This window comes from Drosophila mauritiana, chromosome 3L (assembly GCF_004382145.1).
Source record: "Drosophila mauritiana strain mau12 chromosome 3L, ASM438214v1, whole genome shotgun sequence".
In the NCBI taxonomy this organism is placed as follows: Eukaryota; Metazoa; Arthropoda; class Insecta; order Diptera; family Drosophilidae; genus Drosophila; species Drosophila mauritiana.
Genome location: NC_046669.1, coordinates 20,868,336 through 20,889,533, shown reverse-complemented (window position 1 = coordinate 20,889,533; position 21,198 = coordinate 20,868,336). Strand labels below are relative to the sequence as shown.

General features: G+C 44.0%; 5 protein-coding genes across 7 annotated transcripts; 4 read left to right on the top strand and 1 right to left on the bottom strand.

Moving 5' to 3' along the window:
* The first annotated feature begins 376 nt into the window (after positions 1-376).
* On the top strand, positions 377-3,770 carry LOC117141978 (nuclear hormone receptor HR78). 2 transcript variants are annotated; one of them, XM_033305787.1, is made up of 5 exons: positions 377-597; positions 948-1,035; positions 1,114-1,428; positions 1,971-2,240; positions 2,351-3,770. In XM_033305787.1, exons 2-5 carry the CDS (start codon positions 996-998, stop codon positions 3,529-3,531), a joined length of 1,806 nt encoding a protein of 601 aa, XP_033161678.1. In that variant the 5' UTR covers positions 377-597; positions 948-995; the 3' UTR covers positions 3,532-3,770. The 2 variants fall into 2 exon arrangements, with proteins under 2 accessions (XP_033161678.1, XP_033161677.1); XM_033305786.1 differs by having other exon boundaries at positions 1,114-1,434.
* Positions 3,771-3,948: 178 nt separating this feature from the next.
* Positions 3,949-4,777, bottom strand: LOC117141980 (protein PBDC1). The gene is made up of 3 exons (XM_033305789.1): positions 4,673-4,777; positions 4,514-4,621; positions 3,949-4,449 (listed from the first exon to the last, which is right to left on the bottom strand). Exons 1-3 carry the CDS (start codon positions 4,682-4,684, stop codon positions 4,087-4,089), a joined length of 483 nt encoding a protein of 160 aa, XP_033161680.1. The 5' UTR covers positions 4,685-4,777; the 3' UTR covers positions 3,949-4,086.
* A 298-nt stretch (positions 4,778-5,075) lies between these two features.
* On the top strand, positions 5,076-6,418 carry LOC117140200. Its single transcript, XM_033302985.1, has 2 exons — positions 5,076-5,300; positions 5,632-6,418. The coding sequence occupies exons 1-2, from the start codon at positions 5,171-5,173 to the stop codon at positions 6,360-6,362; spliced, it is 861 nt and encodes a 286-aa protein (XP_033158876.1). The 5' UTR covers positions 5,076-5,170; the 3' UTR covers positions 6,363-6,418.
* Positions 6,419-7,273: 855 nt separating this feature from the next.
* Positions 7,274-9,439, top strand: LOC117140362 (zinc finger protein 782). Of its 2 annotated transcripts, none has more exons than XM_033303216.1 (2): positions 7,274-7,357; positions 7,988-9,439. In XM_033303216.1, the coding sequence occupies exon 2, from the start codon at positions 7,992-7,994 to the stop codon at positions 9,252-9,254; it is 1,263 nt and encodes a 420-aa protein (XP_033159107.1). In that variant the 5' UTR covers positions 7,274-7,357; positions 7,988-7,991; the 3' UTR covers positions 9,255-9,439. The 2 variants fall into 2 exon arrangements, with proteins under 2 accessions (XP_033159107.1, XP_033159108.1); XM_033303217.1 differs by lacking the exon at positions 7,274-7,357 and adding an exon at positions 7,827-7,915.
* Positions 9,440-18,208: 8,769 nt separating this feature from the next.
* Positions 18,209-20,507, top strand: LOC117141407 (fork head domain-containing protein crocodile). The gene has a single exon (XM_033304830.1). The coding sequence runs from the start codon at positions 18,464-18,466 to the stop codon at positions 19,985-19,987; it is 1,524 nt and encodes a 507-aa protein (XP_033160721.1). The 5' UTR covers positions 18,209-18,463; the 3' UTR covers positions 19,988-20,507.
* Positions 20,508-21,198: the final 691 nt, after the last annotated feature.

The following is a 21,198-nucleotide window of genomic DNA, read 5'->3' as shown; positions in this document are numbered from 1 at the left end:
GCAGAGTGCCTTGTTTTGAGAACGAAAGTTAAGTAAACACCAAAGAAAGGAAAAAAATTGAGATAGGTTTTTCCATTAATCAAATGCCAAGGTAACTTAAAGTAATTCATTTAATTTTATGCCTCTTATGAAAATTACAATTTGTGTTAATTAATTAAGCTTGACTCTAATTTTTACCGTAGACTCGTCCTTGTTATTTATTATTGATATTAGTAATTATATTATCATCAATTTATGACTTAAATATTTATCGATGATTTAATTGTTATACGTTAAAAATTAAAATTTCGACGAACTGTAGCTCTACAGGTGTTTTGGTATATTTGGACAATGAGCTGCATTTTTTTAGTATATAAGACCGGATGGTATGTTGAAAGAGCCCATCAGCGGCCACACTGCTCGCAAGTGAATTGGAACAAGGAGATTTTATTGAGTTAGAAAAGGTTCAAAATAGGCACAAAGTGCCTGAAAATAGCGTAACTGATCGTAACTGATCGGGAGTAACATAACTTTAACCAAGTGCCTCGAAAAATATATGTTTTTAAAAGCTCAAGAATGGTGATAACAGACGTCCAATAAGAATTTTCAAAGAGCCAAGTAAGCAAGACCAATTCATTCACATCACATGCACCCACACAGATGCATCCTAAACAGGTTCTATTAAAATAGCTAACGTAGCCAGCACCTACAGCAGCGTCCAAAATAGTAGCACTTTTGTTGGGAGCAGCAACGGTGTTTTAAATTGCGTAAAATTGAATGATTTATTTTTTGAAAACATCGATTATAATTTATATATTATCTACTACATAAATGTATTTTGTGATGGAATTAAGCACCTTATACCTCTCTTTTCGGCTCGTAATTCCTTTATTCTAGACATACTCCACATGTATCTTTTCTCTACTTTATATTGCAAGTAAAATTTAAATTACATGTTTTGGTTTCAGTTATTTATACAGCCGACGACTATTTTTTAGCCGCCCGCTGTGGCGACAATGGACGGCGTTAAGGTTGAGACGTTCATCAAAAGCGAAGGTGAGTCCAGTCACCCGAGCCATGCCACCTTGGAGCCCATTCTAACGCGACTGTTACCATTGCCCTCTAACCTTGCAGAAAACCGAGCGATGCCCTTGATCGGAGGAGGCAGTGCCTCAGGCGGCACTCCGCTGCCAGGAAGCGGCGTGGGAATGGGAGCTGGAGCATCCGCAACGCTGAGCGTGGAGCTGTGTTTGGTGTGCGGGGACCGCGCCTCCGGGCGGCACTACGGAGCCATTAGCTGCGAGGGCTGCAAGGGATTCTTCAAGCGTTCGATCCGGAAGCAGCTGGGCTACCAGTGTCGCGGGGCCATGAACTGCGAGGTCACCAAGCACCACAGGAATCGGTGCCAGTTCTGTCGACTACAGAAGTGCCTGGCCAGCGGCATGCGAAGTGATTGTAATTTTCGTTTAAGTCGTCGTCTCAAGCTATAACCAATCTCTGGCCTGGCCAGAGTTTACGTGCCCCAGCAGGCTTTAGCAGAATTACATTGTAGACTTTAGGGGATATCATATATGTAGCACTCTGGCAAGTAATGAAGCGTAATGGATTGACAAATACTCAGTTTCCCATGGCTTAATCAAGAACTGATTTGATAATCTCCAATTCGAATTGGTCTTAAAGATAAATAGTATATTCTAGTCTTAAAAGTTATTAAATTTCCGTCTGTAAATCATGTGCATTTTACACCAAGTAAACACGTAAATCTAATTGCATCTCAGTGTTCGCTTCTGTAACGTGAATATCCACTTCAGTATCTTGCACATCTTAAAACTGCAGCGGCGGGGGCACAAAAGATTCCCAGCCTGCACACACAGTAACCAATTAACCCACTTACTCACCATCACCTCGCCTTGAAAATCATCAAACCGCATCCTCATCTCACTTCTTGCTCCAATTAATTGCCTTCCGTTCTCCTCAACTCTGGTTCACAGCTGTGCAGCACGAGAGGAAACCGATTGTGGATAGGAAGGAGGGGATCATCGCCGCTGCCGGTGGCTCATCCGCTTCTGGCGGCGGTAACGGCTCGTCCACCTACCTATCCGGCAAGTCCGGCTATCAGCAGGGGCGTGGCAAGGGGCACAGTGTGAAGGCTGAATCCGCGGCCACGCCTCCAGTACACAGTGCGCCAGCAACGGCCTTCAATTTGAATGAGAATATATTCCCGATGGGGCTGAATTTCGCAGAACTAACGCAGACATTGAGTAAGTGATTGGTGATTGATTTACATTCTGATTGGTCATATATACATAACTGCCATGAATAAGTTATTTTAAAAGAATTCATCATTTATAATCTCCTTTTGACTTTGCAGTGTTCGCTACCCAACAACAGCAGCAGCAACAACAGCAGCAGCAGCAACAACAGAGTGGCAGCTATTCTCCAGATATTCCGAAGGCAGATCCCGAGGATGACGAGGACGACTCAATGGACAACAGCAGCACGCTGTGCCTACAGTTGCTCGCCAACAGCGCCAGCAACAACAACTCGCAGCACCTAAACTTTAATGCCGGGGAAGCACCCACCGCTCTGCCCACCACCTCGACAATGGGGCTTATTCAGAGTTCACTGGACATGCGGGTCATCCACAAGGGACTGCAGATCCTGCAGCCCATCCAAAACCAACTGGAGCGAAGTGGTAATCTGAGTGTGAAGCCCGAGTGCGATTCAGAGGCGGAGGACAGTGGCACCGAGGATGCCGTAGACGCGGAACTGGACCACATGGAACTAGACTTTGAGTGCGGTGGCAACCGAAGCGGCGGAAGCGATTTTGCTATCAATGAGGCTGTCTTTGAACAGGATCTTCTCACTGATGTGCATTGTGCCTTTCATGTGCAACCGCCTACTTTGGTCCACTCGTATTTAAATATCCATTATGTGTGTGAGACGGGCTCGCGAATCATCTTTCTCACCATCCATACCCTTCGAAAGGTACCAGTTTTCGAACAATTGGAAGCCCATACCCAGGTGAAACTCCTGAGAGGAGTGTGGCCAGCATTAATGGCTATAGCTTTGGCGCAGTGTCAGGGTCAGCTTTCGGTGCCCACCATTATCGGGCAGTTTATTCAAAGCACTCGCCAGCTAGCGGACATCGATAAGATCGAACCGCTGAAGATCTCCAAGATGGCCAATCTCACCAGGACCCTGCACGACTTTGTCCAGGAGCTCCAGTCACTGGAGGTTACTGATATGGAGTTTGGCTTGCTGCGTCTGATCTTGCTCTTCAATCCAACGCTCCTGCAGCAGCGCAAGGAGCGGTCGTTGCGAGGCTACGTCCGCAGAGTCCAACTCTACGCTCTGTCAAGTTTGAGAAGGCAGGGTGGCATCGGGGGCGGCGAGGAGCGCTTTAATGTTCTGGTGGCTCGGCTCCTTCCGCTGAGCAGCCTGGACGCAGAGGCCATGGAGGAGCTGTTCTTCGCGAACTTGGTGGGGCAGATGCAGATGGATGCTCTTATTCCGTTCATACTGATGACCAGCAACACAAGTGGACTGTAGGCGGAGTTGAAGAGAACAGGGGGCAAGCAGATTCGCTAGACCGCCCAAAAGCAAGACTGATGATGGACCAAGTGCGGGCAATACACGTAGCAACTAGGCAAATCCCATTAAATATATATTTAATATATACAATATAAACTTTAGGAGACAATATTCTAACATAAAACCATGGGTTTATTGTTGTTCACAGATTAAATGGAATCGATTTCCCAATAAAAGCGAGTATGTTTTTAAACCGATTTTTAATGTTATCGTCAGATCTTCGAAATGTATACATTAGATTATTACAACACAGCTTTGATCAAATGTTAATCTAGTCTTTATTCAAGATGTAGATCTCATTGGTATTCTCAAGACTGATCAAATCGAGCACAAAATGGCAGAAAGCTGTATACAAAGTCAAGAAATAGCAACGTGTAGGGAACAATTTAAATGCGATCGTCATATTTTTATTATTTGTATAAAAATAATTTGATTGTTTACTAAAGTAGATAGACGAACTGCATCTAAATATGCATCCAGTCTGTACAACTTAATCTAAGCGAGGGCGAGGGATTACTGTTCCACCTCGGGGACCTTTCTGGCGGGCTTGTGCTTCTCGTAAACCTCGTCGTTGAGTCCCTCCCGATTCCGGGCAATCTCAATGGCCAGAAACTGGACGCGAAACACGAAGATGGAGTTGTCCGGGGAGAATTCCCTGCTGGCATCGGCGCGCATCAGGGTGCCATACGAGTAATCGTCCAACTTGTTAAACTTCTCCGCGAACTGGCGCCACTTGAGCTTCTCCGTGGCGGATTTGAGGATGTCATCGGTAAGCCGGCCAACGTGAAGATCGGGAAAATCCTGCCGGAAAGTGGCGTATATCTGGTCGTCGTAGGGTGTGAGCTTCAGCTGGGAGGGATGGACGCTGGTGATGAGCTGCCGGGAATCCGATGAAGAAGTATCAACTACCATTCCTTAACATCGTCCAAAGTGTACTCACATTGAAGTGCACCTCGGCGTGTTCCAGAGCTTTTGCGGCCCACATTTCCTCCACCAGGGTGTCGTTGCCAAATTCCTCCGCTGGCCGCGACAGCAGCGACGCTCCGTGCTAACAAGTCCATTAATTAGGATCGGGTAATTTATTTTAGCCACAACATACCATCATCTCCATTTTATTTGAACAAGGCTGCTTATTTACTTCAAAAAATTACTGAAACGAAAAATCACGTTTCGTACTTTGTTTAGCACAGTGTGACCAGCCGCAAGTCGGCATGAACATCGTACAATGTCGTACAAATACCGAAGACAATATTGAATTCAAAATTTAATAAATAAATATAAAGAATTGATGTGCATTGTTGTACCCAAATTAATGGAATAGAACTGTTTAAAGTCAAATATCTTAAAGCATCCAAAAATTATGAAACTTCTTTAAAATAAATATATTAAAATTCTTATAACAGGAAAGATTTTTTAAGATTTCCCGAAATTAAAAAGAAAGCGAAAGAAACAGAATCCTTTTACAATCTTGTTTGCATTGATTTTAGTGTCCCATTCATTTATTCACTTTCAACTTTTCCACACGAGGCCCGACTTGCTCGAAAGCTGTTTTTATAACTACACACATCAGTCAGCACACAACAAAATTTCGGGAATCATGTTCGAATGCATAAGTTTCTTGTTCCTGACTGCCCTGGCCTTCGTGGCCTGGGCCGTTCTCTGCTTCCAGCACTTCGTCCAGGTCCAGACGCGGCTCTCCTCCGATTTCCGAGTCGAATTATACACAGGTAAGGATCTCCATTGCTGCTTGACTTAAGAGAAGAAATGGTGGATCCGACGCTACACTTAAACTTTTTAAATCACTCTTTAAGAAGTTAATATCTATATTATTTTAACCGTTATTTGCTTAAAGATATGAAATAGGTATCAGATATTAAGTATATGTATTACTCTTTATAATGGTCACTAGCAAGTGGATCTGGCTATGTCCGCTTCTCCGTCCGTATAGACGTATAGACCTTGAAAAGTCGATGTAGTTTGGTGTTCCAAATACTTATCGCTTCTTAAAGTTTTCCACAAATGTGTGTTGTACCTTTTACCTTTTATTTACTTGTCCAGAGCGTCCTGCGATTACGTTTGAGCCGCAGCTGTGCCACAGTACCTCAGAGGAGAGTAGCTCCGACAGCTCCTACCAGTTCGCGACGAGCTTCGGCGTGATCTTTGCCTTGACCTTTGGTCTGTCCAAGCTGCTCCAACTGGCGGAGCTGCAGGCCAAAAGGTATTTCAAGAGCAAGAAGACGCTTTATCACCAATCTGCTGCCAAAGTGCAGGATCCAGTTGATGAGCAGAAGGGGCCAAGCCAGCAGAACGATTCGAATCCCTTGGAACCCCTGCAGGACCACAATGAAAATCTGAAGGAGCAACTCAGTATTCTGCAGTTGCAGTGTCTGGAAATGCGCGAACTTCTGCACGAGCTGGAGATCAGCAGCAGCTCCAGTAGCTATGAGAGTGTCAGATCCGGAAACCGGCTGGCAATGGCCAAGTCCTCCGAAGAATCAATGGTGGTGTGGCGGCGATCGGACTCCCTGACCGGTACGGTCTCCGGCTCATTGCACGCCGAGAAGGGCAACTCCCCCTCCACCCAAAACATCTACATCACCAACAGCCACTTCCACATCAACGGACAGGTCTATCTGACCGAGAACCACGTGAACGTCGAGCTCAGCCAGAACGCTTCTATGTTCGGTCGGAGGCAGAGCGAGTTCCTCCAGGTGGCGGGAAGGTTCATCTCCGGACCCAAGAAGATGCCCATGATAACGGGCCTGCGGTGCCACAACATCCTCATCTGAGGAGTCTCCAAAATCAACCATATCACTCGGAATAAACAATGTTTCTTGCAAATCAACGACGTTTATTTTTAGTAGTTGGTAATACAAGGAAAATGGTTCCATAGAAGAAAGGGCAAATAATGTTAACTCGACTATAGCTTTCTTTCTAGTGGGGTTAGAGTGTTTTAATGTCATCAATGAGAATTATTTGAGCTCCTAGAGGAATAATTCTAGGATATTAACTATAAAGTAAATAAATCGCTTACTCCTTTTGATTTACAAAGTTAATAATAATACATAAATATACATAAATACTTAGTTTACACCATGAATCCATGCCATTTATTGTTTTAATCTCGTATTAGAATTTTAAATATTGAATTATTTGGTACTAGAATGACTCCGCCATGGGGTATCTTGGGAATAGAAGGGTATGTCCAGCTATGTGGGCCATGTTGGCGGATGGACATTGGTCATTGGGTAAATGCTACCATCTTATATAAGGTTGCAAGGTTTTTCTATTTTATTTCATATTTTTTATTACAAATTTTTCCTTGTTTTCCAGCATCCCAATAAGTATATGTCGTTACAAACATTTGCTTTTTAGAGTTTGGCAATAATGAATTAGCACTTTGGGGTCGACCGAGGAAAGGTTTTTTCGTTAAATATAGTTACTTTTACCTGCATATATAAAATTATGCATTGACCTGCTGGGATCTGGATAAAATCTTAAGATTAGTTGGAGGGCCCATCGTAAAAAGATGAGTGCAGCTGCTGGAAAGCCCTTTTTTGATAACACCTGACCCAGGTAGCTTTGTCAAAAATGCTATGTTGCCCGTTTTGCAGCACCAAACGACCTGCGAACACGTATGTATATAAGCCCTACAACGTACCTCTTCACTTCAGATGGAGTTAAACTCTTGTCAAAGCAACATCTCTACAGATTGCCAATTCCTGTGATTACTATTTGCCACAATTTGAAATACACATTCGCCGCGAACAAGCACGAAAATTAGGTAAGTTTATGGAATTAAAGGGGTTGCCATTGTGGTAAAATTCGTGCCGAGTTAGCAAAGTCATAAATAAACCAAAATTTCTTTGGAAATTAGTGCAATTTATGCTTGAAGCTCTCTACACAAGTATTAAATTTCTTTTATTATTAAATATAAGAAACAGTGCAGAGGGTTTTTCTTTTTGATGCTATGCAACCGAAAGATGACGTTTGTCACTGACCTTATAAAGTGTATGTGTCCTCCAGGACTACCATATAGTCGTGCCCATTCTGTCCGTTTGCATGAAAGTCGAGATCTCAGTTACTATATTAGCTAGTATTAGTAACTATATATTTAGCATTCAGCATGTAGATTCTAGAAACTCAAATACTCGAAGTTCTGGGAACAATTATACTACCTCTTAAAAACCATTTAATTGCACACCTGCGTCAGATAAATTTTAAATTAGAATTTGTGTTACTTGGCAGTATCATCTTATTGGATCAAATTAAATACTTATTAGCTTCTATGAATATCTTTCGGTGCACAGAGGGCTTACGAAAACATGACAGTTTCACCTTGGTACTTTCTCAGTATATTGGTTCTCTTAGTTCCTGTTGCAATTGTATATTCACGCAGTTCGTGTCATTTCAGATCGATGGAATCGTCCATATGCCGAGTTTGCCTGGTCAGCTGCGAAAATATGGCCAGTGTTTTCGATGCGTCTCATGAACCGGACCTATCCATTGCGTACATAATATCCAAGTGCACCGGCTGCCAAGTTGAGAAGGACGATCCACTGCCCAACACCATATGCCAGTCCTGTCTGGAGGATGCGCAGAACGCATTCGACATCATAGAAACGTACGAGAGAAGTCACCAGTTCTACCGCTTCTTCAAGGATGTTCGGGAGGAGGAGAGTGAAAATAAGGGATCCGGATGCTCAGAAGAAGTGAAGTCAGCTGAAATGGATCTCCAGGATGGTGCCGACGACGCCGATTCCGGCAATGAACCTGATACTAACGAACGTGATATCAAGGCCAAGGAGAAACCAGGCTTTAGCTGTTCTTACTGCTCGAAATCTTTTCAAATAAAATCGAGTCTGAAAGTACACTTGCGAACGCACACAGGAGAACGTCCTTTCACGTGCTCCTTCTGCCCCAAGTCCTTTGGCTACAACTCTGTTCTTCAGAATCACATGCGAACCCACACAGGAGAACGACCCTTCCAGTGCTCGCATTGTCCAAGGTCCTTTTCAGTTGCCCACAACCTCAAGGCCCACATACGGATGCACGAAAGAAGAGAATCCTTGAAGTGCCCATACTGCCAAAAGTGCTTTCTAAGTTCTTTAATTCTCAAGCAGCACTTGGCCACGCACACTGATAAAACGCAGTTCCAGTGTTACCAGTGCTCGAAGTCCTTTCAAGACGAACGGCAACTCCGTGTGCACATGCGAGTGCACCAAGAACGCCCCTTTAGGTGTTCCCATTGCTTAAAGGACTTTGCGCAACATGCGTATCTCAAGGCACACCTGTCAAGGAACGCAACATGCTCTCAAGGCTCAAAAACGTCTGCTCACAAAACACTAGTCCCCTCAAAGGCACTTAAGTGTGGTGAGTGCCCAAAAACTTTCACTGACCATTCGGCTCTTTTCGCTCACTTGAAAACGCACACCAAAAATAAGCCGCTGAAGTGTTCCCATTGCTCAAAGTTCTTTGCAAATCTTCAGGATCTAAGCCGGCACATAGTAACGCACACAGAAAACGGGCCGTTTAAGTGTTCCAGCAGCCCAAGGACCTTTTCGCGGAAATCAGCACTGCAAACACACTTACGAACCCACACAGGAAAACGCCCATTGCAGTGTTCCCACTGCCCAAAATCGTTTGCACGACGCTTAGGCTTTTGGGAACACATGCTGTAGCATGTAAAAGAAAGAAGCGTATGAGAAGTCTAAAAGATTTCGATTTCTAACTTTAAACAACAGAGATGCAGAGCGAGCATTAAATTTTTGAATGGTCGCAGGCTTTCGATTTAAACACTTCCTGGGTCGCCTTATTTCAGCGTACACGGAGTAATAAATGTTCCCAGTACTTTATAAGGTTTTACTAAAGCTATATAAAAAACACATACGAGTTCCACTCAATAAGTTAATAAAGAAGTTATTTCTAAATGAAATTTAATTGCAGTTTTGGTTTGGGAATGACATCTTGGGAATTTTTGTTTTTGTAAATGCAATGTAAATGAAACTGTGGAGAAGACGACAGTAATTACAGGGGACGTCAGTCCACGTAGTGACGAAGCGCACCAGTTGAGTGCCAAGGAGTCTACTACATATACACGAACAATACCTTTTGGTACATCAATCGAAAGGTACGGCAACTGATACGATTCCATTTTGCCATGTCGATGAAAATTCTCAAGACAAATGATGCAAAAGAAATAAGAAAGTTAGATTCTTTTGATATGCTAGTAAAACTTATATATTAAAATAGTGGTATACCGAAATAAGATCACATTATAATAAGAATTAACAAAACAACGATTCCATTTTCAATAACTGGTTGAATTTAAAAAAAACACCAAATATTTAAAAGGCCTTTAGAGTGGGATGTGACTTATGCATGTATATATTTAATAAAAAAAATTAAAACTTTTTTTACTAGTGGGCGTGACAGTTTTTGGCGATTTGTGGGCGTTAGAGTGGGCGTGGCAACGTCGATGTCGAAACCGTCGTTTTTGATCAAGAATACATATACTTTATATGGTCGGAATCGCCTGTTATATACCTGTTATATACTTTTCAACAAATCTGGTATACTCGTTTACTCAACAAGAGCCGGGTATAACAATTACAAACCCACCGGAGTTGCCACACCGATCTCTGCACATGACTGAAGTTGCCATCCTGAGCTCTACACATGTCGGGAGCTGCCATCCCAAAGTAGTTATGAAAGAAGGCGGCAGATGTCGCCACTTAAAACGTATTATTTCTTGATGAACTTTAAAATAAAGACAAGGGCTTCAAAAACACCATGCAGTGGTGAATGGTGGAACGCATGGAAACAAAGGAAGAGAAATACGTGCATGAGAAAATAAATTCTTATCAGAACAATAACTGGATGTAGGGCACAACATGTAAAATATATTAAACTTGTTCAAAGAAAATTGGAGACTTTATCGTAGGGAATAAGGAACAAATGCCAGTTTAAAAATGAAGAAAAACTGTTTAACAGGATCTACTGAAGCGCCAACTCAATGCGCGTGCAAAGTAAGTACTAGCTCTTTTAAATAAATATGACTGAATGTCTGAAATTTTGTTTACAGAACTGCAAAATTATTTTATCTTCACGTGGAAGCTGCGGTATCAGACTATGTGTATCACTTGGGTATCCAATACCAATTACTTCGGATTGCTAATGTGCGAGAATCTGTAGTTCACATGGAAGTCAGGACTGCTGTATATATCCCAGTATTTACGAAATGTTTCGGGTGTCCTGGAGTCCGGTGATTCGTTTGATTTGTGCGAGCGTCCCCCACTGATTGGAAATGCTGCGAATTGGCACTTGCAAGGGATGCCTCCTGGCACAAAAAGGTCTTTAATTGCCTTCGTGAGTGAGTTTTTTCTGCTTAAGTTTTTTTTTGTAGTGGGTGAAAAATATCCAATAGAATAGCTAATTTAGAACTAACTATTTTAATCAATTTTAGGGTATTCTCGGCAGACGGATTCCAAGCCAAAAGTGCCAACATAGATTGTTATCATCAACATCAAAAGTGCTCAACGTAATAGCTTCTAGCCTCTTAAAGATAACGATATACTTTCTCTAGTGCCAAAGTTCCACAATCTCGGACTCCGGAAAGTCGACCTGAAGACTATTTACCACCTCTTTTGACCCTGATAAAATGGATTACCGAAACAATGGACCGGAAAGAAGCTGTTGCAGCAGTGAATCCTCCAAAGAGTTAAATGTGTTCTTTTCATATAATTTGATGTATTTCATATTGGGTTTCAATAAAAAACATACGTTACGATTACATACATACGATTACTCTGTGGTCTTCCAGCAATCCAGGTAAACACTGTCAATAAGCAGACTGCCACTCGTATACAAAATAGAATTCTTAAAGTAGGATGGGTTTAAGAGAGTACTAAATATACTTAAAAACACATATTTTCTGCAAAAATCCGTAACTTGATTCATCAATTAATGTAGTTATATGGTGTAGAAAGTGTAGTATAGACTTCATTTTAGAGTAACGGCCTCTGATAGCCGATGTACTCTACTAAGGCTGTTTTGCTTCCAAATAGACAGTCTGCTATGTTTTCATAACAGGAAATGAAATCTTAAGGGATAATTATTATTATTACTCATCGAAATGAAATGGGTGTACTATATTCGTTGAAAAGTGTTAAGAACCTAGATCCGAAGATCAGGGTCACTAGCCGAGTAGATCTGGCCATTCTTGTCCGTTCGTTTGTCCGTATGAAAGTCGATATTTTGGGAGCTTTAAGAGCTAGAAGATTGATATTCTAATAACTTTAATGATAGGACCCCATTTAGCTAATTTCTAAGTATTTGATATTCATGCAACTCTAGCTCTCTAACTCTAACATTCTAAAACCATCTCTGGTTTTAAAATTAGTCATAATGTACATTCCTTTTTTTTATAGTTGTGTTTAATAAAAAGTTGGATAAATGTCGGTAAATATCGGATAACAAAACGTTAATTGAGTCACAAGCCAAGGATAATTATGCAGCGCCTTTCAGAAACTAACCAGCTTGGTAAACCGAATTCCTTGGCCCAGCTCATCTCGGTGGCATTGTCCGCAAAGCAACAATCCAATTATTCAGTTAATTGTCTCACCTTTATGAACAAATTAAAATCCAGCACAGAGTCAAATGGACTCAAGTCGTCGCTGGGCAGGACGCAGGCAGGGCCCATTGTCCTGCCAGGCGAAGGGCAGGAGCAATCGCATCAAGAAGTCGTCGCCGCTGTTCATTATCTCGCAGGACGAGACGCGGGACAATCCTGGGATATGCGGAGACAAAGCTGGCAAGCGAAAAACGCAATGGGATTGCGGCTGAGTCACAGCCGAAAAGCCAAAGACAAACACAAGTACGGAACACACTGAGAAGTTTTGAGTGAAAAATTTCACAGTCAATGGATAATCGGGATTAAATCTTCTTGAAAAGTTAATGTTTACACACGCACCTACCGTTGGCGATGAGCGAAAAAAAGATGCAAAAATTATGAAAATATTGTCACAAGTGCACAGCAGCCAGCAACCGCAAACTGGCGAACCAGCGCACAGGACCGCAAGGATCGCCAGGACGAGCCGGGACGAGCCGAGGACGAGGCTGGACCGGAGCGAACAGGACAATTGCAGGCGGCAATCAAAACATGCAATTGTCCGTTTCGTTCCGCCTCGAATTGAACTGCACAAGAACCGAAAAACCACAAAAAGGACGAAGGACTCCGAGGACGAACCTCCGTAAGAGGATTTGCGCGTCAAGTAAACATACGAATGGCAGGGACCCGGTTGCTGGTCCTGGCCAAAAGGACATACACTCGTATATGTCTGTATGTATGTACATCCACATACATTTGCGATTGAACGCAGCCTACAGGACGCACGAAACCCCAAATCGAAGATGCACAGCCTGCATAAATAAATAAATAAATAAAATGATTTGAACATTTTTATTTTCGCACACGGAGAGACGAAACATTTTCCTTTGCGTTAAAACAAACAATTTGTTAAAAACCGTTTGTTGCACTCGGTCTGTTCGTATTTACTTTAAATTTATGCGAAAATTAAAAACGTTTTTCGCAAGGATTTCCAGTTGCCCGAATGTTTTCATAGACGACGAGCCATACCAAATTGTCCGGACACCGGAGCGTAGCTTACAAAAATATAGATTTCGCCAAAACATCATGGGCCATTCAAAGAGTTTTCCATTTCCATTTCGAATTTTCCGGCTCCGCTCTAAAATCATACCCCACCCCGCCACATCGCCACTCCGTCAATCCGCCAACGAATTTCGCCAACGTCTCGAATATGTCGCGTACTTCTCTCGCAAATAAACAAAACCTTGTTGCAACAACATGGCGTGGGATATTTATTAAATAAACATTAGACCAGCAGCCCAGAAAAAGATACGACAGTCGGTTGCTACTTTGAATGGGAATGACTATAGGGGCAAGGTGTTTTATGAATGAATTCAACCATTGCCAGCGGGGCAAAACGCCGAATGCTAAATGGTAAATGGTAAAGGGGTCTGGCCAAATCAGGTAACAAATGTGTCGTAGGTCCAGAATGGTGGGCGGATTAAGCCCGTGATTCAGATTTAAACTTAACAGATTGAGCTAGCCAATATACAGATACAGATACGTATTTCCACTTTTTATATTACATAATTGTTATGGAATAAAGAGGATATATATATATATAGTTAAGTAATGAATTATTTATTCCTGATTTATTCACAAATGATAAGTCTCCCAGGTTTAGAATCGAGTTCTTAGCCAGTTACTTATTCTGAACACTTCTCCATTAGCTTTTCCTTTCGTAGAACCCATAGCGAGCACATCATTACTTAGTCCAAATATCCACACCTCAGACACGCTCCCAACTTATCTTCGACCACCCCGATCCGTATCCCATCCAAAAGCCAGCGCACTGTTGGCCAGCAACACCCACTTCCCAGCGGGTTGCGGCTTGTAAGCCAATGAAGACCACTAATAAGCCACAGAAACCGCAGGACACGCGTGGAATCATCATCATCATCATTACGGAATCGGCAGGGGAAAACCGGACACATTGAGCAGCTATGAGTCGAGTCCAGGTAGTTAGAGTCCGAGTATCGAGGCCTCAAAATCTGAAGCATCTGGGGGAAAACCAGGCGATAGCTCGAGGTTTCATTAAGAATTCCCGCGGCGCGCATTAAAGTCTAAACATGCCTAAAAAGTTTCCCCTCTTTGGACCGATCAATGCCTAAGCATCGATGATTAGCATTTGGCATCCGGTGTTGGCCAGGTAGGAATCCGGACCCGGACTCGGACTCGGAATACTCGACTCCAGATTCCGGGGTCCAGGGTCCAGACTTAGCGCCGTCTGCTGAATTTCCGCTGCTTATGACCGGAAGATTTTCGCCATGATTACGCTTATGATTAAGCTAATGGCGGATATTTCCCAGCCCCTTCCTGGGAACGCGCGTGTGTTTGTCTGCAACTAATCTGCTAAATTGTCTGGCCAAAGAGAGCAGTCGCGGGAAAAAAATTGGAGAATATATGCATAATAAGCCCGCAACTGTGTGCGAATCATAAATTTTAATGAGTGGCCAATATAGACTCCGAACCATAACTCTGGAACCACCCCAAAAAAAACCAAAACGCTGAACAAGTCGAGGGGGTGCGGGTTGAAGTATCTACAAGTTTTGTGGCCACCGGAAACTGCAGTGTGCGAGGGAGAGAGCGAACCGTTGGCAACGCCATCGCTGCATCCCTTTCTACAGCTGGCCACGCCCCCTTCTCAATGCTGCGCAGTCGTTTCTGCGAGTGTATGTGTGAGCCGCCCATCTCATATTGGCAGAGAGAAAGATAAATTGTTGCATATTCATGAGAGAGCAGCGGAGCGTGCGTTCGTATGCGTGTATCTGTGTGTCGCCGTGTATTTGTGTGCGTTACTTTAGCCTCTGCGTGCGTGTGAGTGCCACATATTTCAATGATCGAAACCGCTTTATCAGCATTTTTCCTGCATTTCCTTTCCTGTCCTTCCCAACGAAAAAAATCGTATTTTTTTTGGCTGCTTAAGTCCTTGGTTCAAGTGTCTGATTAGTTGCACTCCCCTGCACTTTAAAATCAATATTATTCTTGGATTACTCACCCGAAAAAAAGAGACGAAAGAGTTCTGCCCAAAAAGGGCATTGCTAAAATTTAATAATGGGCACTGAACAGCCACATGTTGGCACTCGTTCCTTCTCCTCTCCTCCACAGCGGACTACTTTGGATGGCTGCTCCTCATTCTGCGAATGCTCCTCCTTGTCAACGGCGGTGTCAACGTTCCGTTGACTGCAGCAAATTGAGCGTGGCAAATGGGCGAGACACATCTACCAAAACTCGGTTGCCCCTTGCCAAAATATGGAGGGGGGTTGTCATTTCAGTACGGCGAATTTGCTTGCCGAATTGACAAGTTTTGTGCTTGTCAAATAGGCGCCCCATCAAGGCCCAAAGTTCAAAGAACTGTGATTTGTGTTTAATGATAATTTTAATTGGGTAATTAAGGCCTATTTCGGAGTCATATTATATATTCGATTAACGAATGATGGTATTTTTCATAGGGCTATGCTGTTTCACGATTTTAATAATTGAAAGGGCCAAGAACAAGGTCATTCTAAATCTATAAGATATGTTAGGAATATAAGACTTAATGACAATTTTCCACATCTTCTAGTAAACCACTTTTACATTCGAGATCCAAGCAGCTTTCAGCTTTCACTGCATTCGCGGAGAAAATGTTAAGTTGCAGTTTTGGGAAACTAAATCAATATTTGGATAGGTCAAATGCAGTGGGATGGCTGCAGATATAGATACAGATACAGATACGATGGAGTGGCAGAGCCGTCCGGATAGGGACAGCTGTAGCTGTGCAGGATGGGGGATGGGGGAATCGGACAGACAGGCAATGGCAACTACGTAAGAATAACATGAACTGTGCAAAATGCACAGACGTAGCCAGTAGACAGTTACTCACAAAAAACTGCTCACACCCACAGGGAAACCCATACAATCGCAATCACGGCGCCGATGTCGAAGACGAAATTTGTTAAATCAGCAGCAGCAATCCTGAAACTCGAGAGGAAAAAATGAAAAAATATGGAACGAAACCAAAAGGAAGCCAAATAAAGTGCGTAAAATGGAGCACACGGAGGCGGAGTCGCCTCATTCGAATTTCAAATGCAGGACTCGCATCCTTTCGCATCCTGCCAAGGATATGTGGCCAACTGGACACACACATGTCGATGATTCATGGCCTCATCCTCTCCGACAGATCGCATGCGAAAAATTATGTTAAAACAATAAAAATATTTGTCAAAATAATGCGATTGCGTTAATAGAGCCAAATATTATTCTTGTATCAATTACCCAGACGATTGGGGTTTTAAAGTGATGCAAAGCGCTCGGTTTTTGCAGACAGCGACGGAAAATACAAATAAAAAATAGTCAGCATACTTTTAAATTATCCAAATATAAATATGTGCGTGTTTGTTTTCCCTGTGTCTAATAACCAGACAAACACCCAGGCCATCCCATTGGGCCTCTCACGTACACACACTCACATTCACACGCACTCTTGCCCTTGCCCAAATAAACATATGAAATTTACTTTAAAGCTGACAAAGTCAATAAAAAATATTGTTTTAATAAGCAGAAAATAGGAATGAAGTCGGCGAAAAAACGGCACTGCAGGACCCAACGGGCAGAGGAGTCGCGAGAGGAAAGGACGAGGCCGAAGGACTTTTTATGTTTGACTGTATCGTTATTTGGCTTGTAAATGGGTTAGTAACCCCTTCGATGTTTGGGAATGTGGTGTGAATGAGTATCGAGTCAAAAGGCGGATGGGAGCAAACAAAAACAAGTGCAATTTTAATATTTTATAGTTATACGGTACAAAACTCTACTTGTATTAACTATGCAATTATTATTATCTCTGACATAAACTAATCAGGCCATTTTTAAATATATAACTCGCTTTATATTAATTTTGCAGAATGGAAAACTTTCTCTGGAGCTTTTTATATATGTATATGTTCTTTTTAAGATTATAAAATAAATTTGATTAGAAAATCAACCACATTTCAATGAATCTTTCTTATAAATGGATCCTATTTGGACTCAAATCGTTCATACAATAGTTCTTAAAATACTGTGGAAAACATGTCCTGTGTATGCTTGAAATTCGTACCTTAAAAAAGCCTGAATAATTTCTCCCTTTTGCTCACAAAAAAAAAACCATTGTCAATTCAAGCGCTCGAAGAAGGGAGTTGCTAAAAACTTAATGCCTTGCCCTCAACGAAAACAACCTTCAAACGTGGCCCTTAACTTGGGCATCTTGGCGAAAACCCATCAAACTGCAAATTAGCAGGCAACTTTTTGGTGTCTGTCTCTCCCGGGAAGACGAACTTTAAGCTGAGATCGAAAGAACTTTACCACTAATGTATGCCGAAGTCATTGGAGGGGGAAGTTAAGTGGGTGGTTGGCTCGTTTGCAGCCCCCGATTCACCACCACCTCCACCCACTTGTGCCTTTGCCGTTGGCTTTCCCAGGTGCCTCTCATAGTCGATGTGGTGCTCGCTCGCTCTTACTACCATTGTATCTGGTATCTCATGGATGCGAGATAGAGGGAGCGAGCGACAGCGGGAGTGAGAGAGCGAGAGAGAGAGAGAGGGAGATAGGCCGTATTTTAAGCATTAGTTTGAACAACAAAAACAAGGGCTTGGAAAAGCGACGGGAGGGGAGGGGTGCCCACAGGACACACACCGTAGCTAGCTAACTATTTTTCCCTATACAAAAAAGAAAGCATGAATGGCGTCCGCTCTCTCTCTCTCTTTCTCTATGCCACACACAGATACTTTTGACGCAGCTGTGTGTGCGGGCCCACTTCACTTACTGACTGCGAGTGGCAGCCATCGTTGGTTGGCTGCAGATACACATGCAGATACGGATACACTGTGCGGGTACACACAGATACTGTGCGGCAGCGGATCGAGATACTTTCTGGTGCGGGCGACGCTCTGCCGACGCAAACGCTTCTGCTCAATGCGAGCTGTGTGTTATTTCAGTTACACAGATTCAGTATCAAACGTGTTACTATACCGAACGGTTCTGCGCTCGCTCTGCGCTCCCATTTCCCCTGTACTACGAATAGATACATATATATATAGATATATTTATATATCTGCACTTATGTGAGCGACTTGTTTAAGCAAATATTATCGCTAGAAATAATAAGAAGCAGCCAGTGGTGAAGTGATTAAGTTCGAGAAAGAAAGCAAGACAAAAGCAAGAGAGTACGAAAATACCAGAAGGCGGCAGTGGAAAATCGATCAGAAATCCGCCGGAATCGCCGCCATGCATACGTTATTCAGCGACCAGAACTCCTTTACGCGCCACTATGCCCAGACCGCAGCCGGTTACGGATCCGCATCCGCGGTGGCGGCGGCCAGCAGCGCCTCCGCTGCAGCAGCGGCACATTACGCATACGACCAGTACTCCCGCTATCCGTACTCGGCCAGCGCCTACGGCCTGGGTGCCCCGCACCAGAACAAGGAGATCGTGAAGCCACCGTACTCCTACATCGCCCTGATAGCCATGGCCATCCAGAATGCGGCGGACAAGAAGGTGACCCTCAACGGGATCTATCAGTACATCATGGAGCGATTTCCCTACTATCGGGACAACAAGCAGGGCTGGCAGAACTCCATTCGGCACAATCTGAGCCTCAACGAGTGCTTCGTGAAGGTGGCCCGCGATGACAAGAAGCCCGGCAAGGGCTCCTACTGGACTCTGGATCCGGACTCCTACAACATGTTCGACAACGGCTCCTTCCTTCGCCGGCGGCGCCGCTTCAAGAAGAAGGATGTTATGCGGGAGAAGGAGGAGGCCATCAAGCGGCAGGCCATGATGAACGAGAAGCTGGCCGAGATGAAGCCCCTCAAGCTAATGACTAACGGCATACTGGAGGCCAAGCACATGGCCGCCCATGCTGCCCACTTCAAAAAGGAGCCTCTAATGGACTTGGGTTGCCTGAGTGGCAAGGAGGTCTCCCATGCCGCAATGCTCAACTCCTGCCACGACAGCTTGGCCCAGATGAACCACTTGACCGGCGGCGGAGTGGAGCATCCCGGCTTCACCGTGGACTCACTCATGAATGTGTACAACCCGCGGATCCATCACAGCGCCTATCCCTACCACTTGAACGAGGACAACTTGGCCACGGTGGCCAGCAGTCAGATGCATCATGTCCATCACGCAGCGGCGGCCCATCATGCCCAGCAACTGCAGCGTCATGTGGCGCACGTGGCCCATCCCCTGACCCCCGGCGGCCAAGGAGCCGGAGGCCAATCCTCCGGACACTCGCCCACCACGATCTCAACTCCGCATGGTCCCGCGCACGGGGGTTGGTACACCCCGGAAACGCCGCCATCGGAACCCGTTCCTCACAATGGGCAGCAGGGCACACCCACCCACCCGGGACATAATAACAACAACAGCAGCAGCGTACTCAACCACAACGGAGTGGGCAACGGTGGTGGAGGCGGCGGCAGTGGCGGTGGCTCCTCCAGCGTGCTGACCAGCAGTCCCACCTCGGCGCTGGGTTTCCGCGACATGATCTTCGAGCAGAACCAATCCTGCCAACTGGACACCGGCAGTCCCACCGGCAGCCTCCAATCCGCCAGTCCACCTGCCTCCGCATCCGTGGCAGCGGCATCGGCGGCAGCAGCGGCGGCGGTGATCAGTAGCCACCACCACCACCATCATCACCATGCGGCGCTTAGCGGGAACCTGGGCCAGCTGGGTCAGCTGAGCAACCTGAGCCACTACCGTCCGCATGTGGGCCACTACCAGGAGTACGGCATCAAGTACGGGGTGTAAGCCTGTGGGCGGGATTCTCGGCGGCTGGGCTGGGCTCTCTTGTATATTCCTGTAAATACATACACCATATAATATACCCAAGAACGAGTCTACACAGCCCGGGGGGTGATCCTGCGGGATCCAGAGTCTGCTATCTCAGATCTTTTTGTTTCCAACTTGTTTTCGATTTATCCGTATACGAAATAATGGGGGACATAGCTGTTAATCAACCGCATTAACGTATTGTATTGTATTAACTGTATTTGTAATTGTAGCTCGTAATTGTTATCGAATTTAGGCTTAGTCCCAATTGTCTGCTACGCAATTTGTGATGGGGTTTTGCTACACAGAATATAAACTTAAATTAGAGCATTTTGTCAATAACTAAACTACCGCATCGGATCGATCTATCATCGCCTAGTACACTAGCCTAGCCCACGTAAGCAATAATAAATTATACAACTAAATCGTAGCTATAACATAACTATCAAAACTAGCGTACCACCAATATGAGCCGAACAAAAAGTGTATTGAAAATATGTTAAAATATCTCAAATCGTGTGTTTTATTTGGCCCCTCCATATTCGGAGCGACTTTCGCTATTCCATCTGGCCATTGAGCATTGGGCTGGCAAAACAGACGTTTTACCCCGAAACTGGATAGCCCACACGCAGAATTCCTAGATAAATAATTATTCAAGCCGTGTCCGAATGCATGACTCAACTGGCCAATTGTCACTGGAAGATGGCTTTCTGGGTAGCCGTATCATATCATTTGCACTCGATCAGGTGGCTGCAGTTCCGATGGACTTGCAAATGTGGACGACATACATCGTTTTTCGAGCGATCGGATAGGAAAAACGTTTCCCCTTTCAGTGGAAATAATTATGCATTCGACCTTTTCGAAAAATAAATGTAAAATTCCAGGAAAATTTATGCACGAGTAGCTATCGAGAGGTATTTACAAAAATGGTAGCTTTAGTATTATATTCACTGTTGGGTTGTGCAGTTTGAGCTTCTTTCTACTTAAATGCTATCAAATACACTAACTCGAATTTGAAATAGAGGATCCTTTAAGCCACTTTATGGCAACTGACAAGATCGTATTGTATCCAGAAGAATCGCAGTATTATTCCCCCTTAAAAATGTCATTTATAAACGAAAATGTTAGCTTTCTCTAAGGCTGCCGTGCAACAATGGCCAACAAATTACAAATCTTTAGTTAAGAAAACT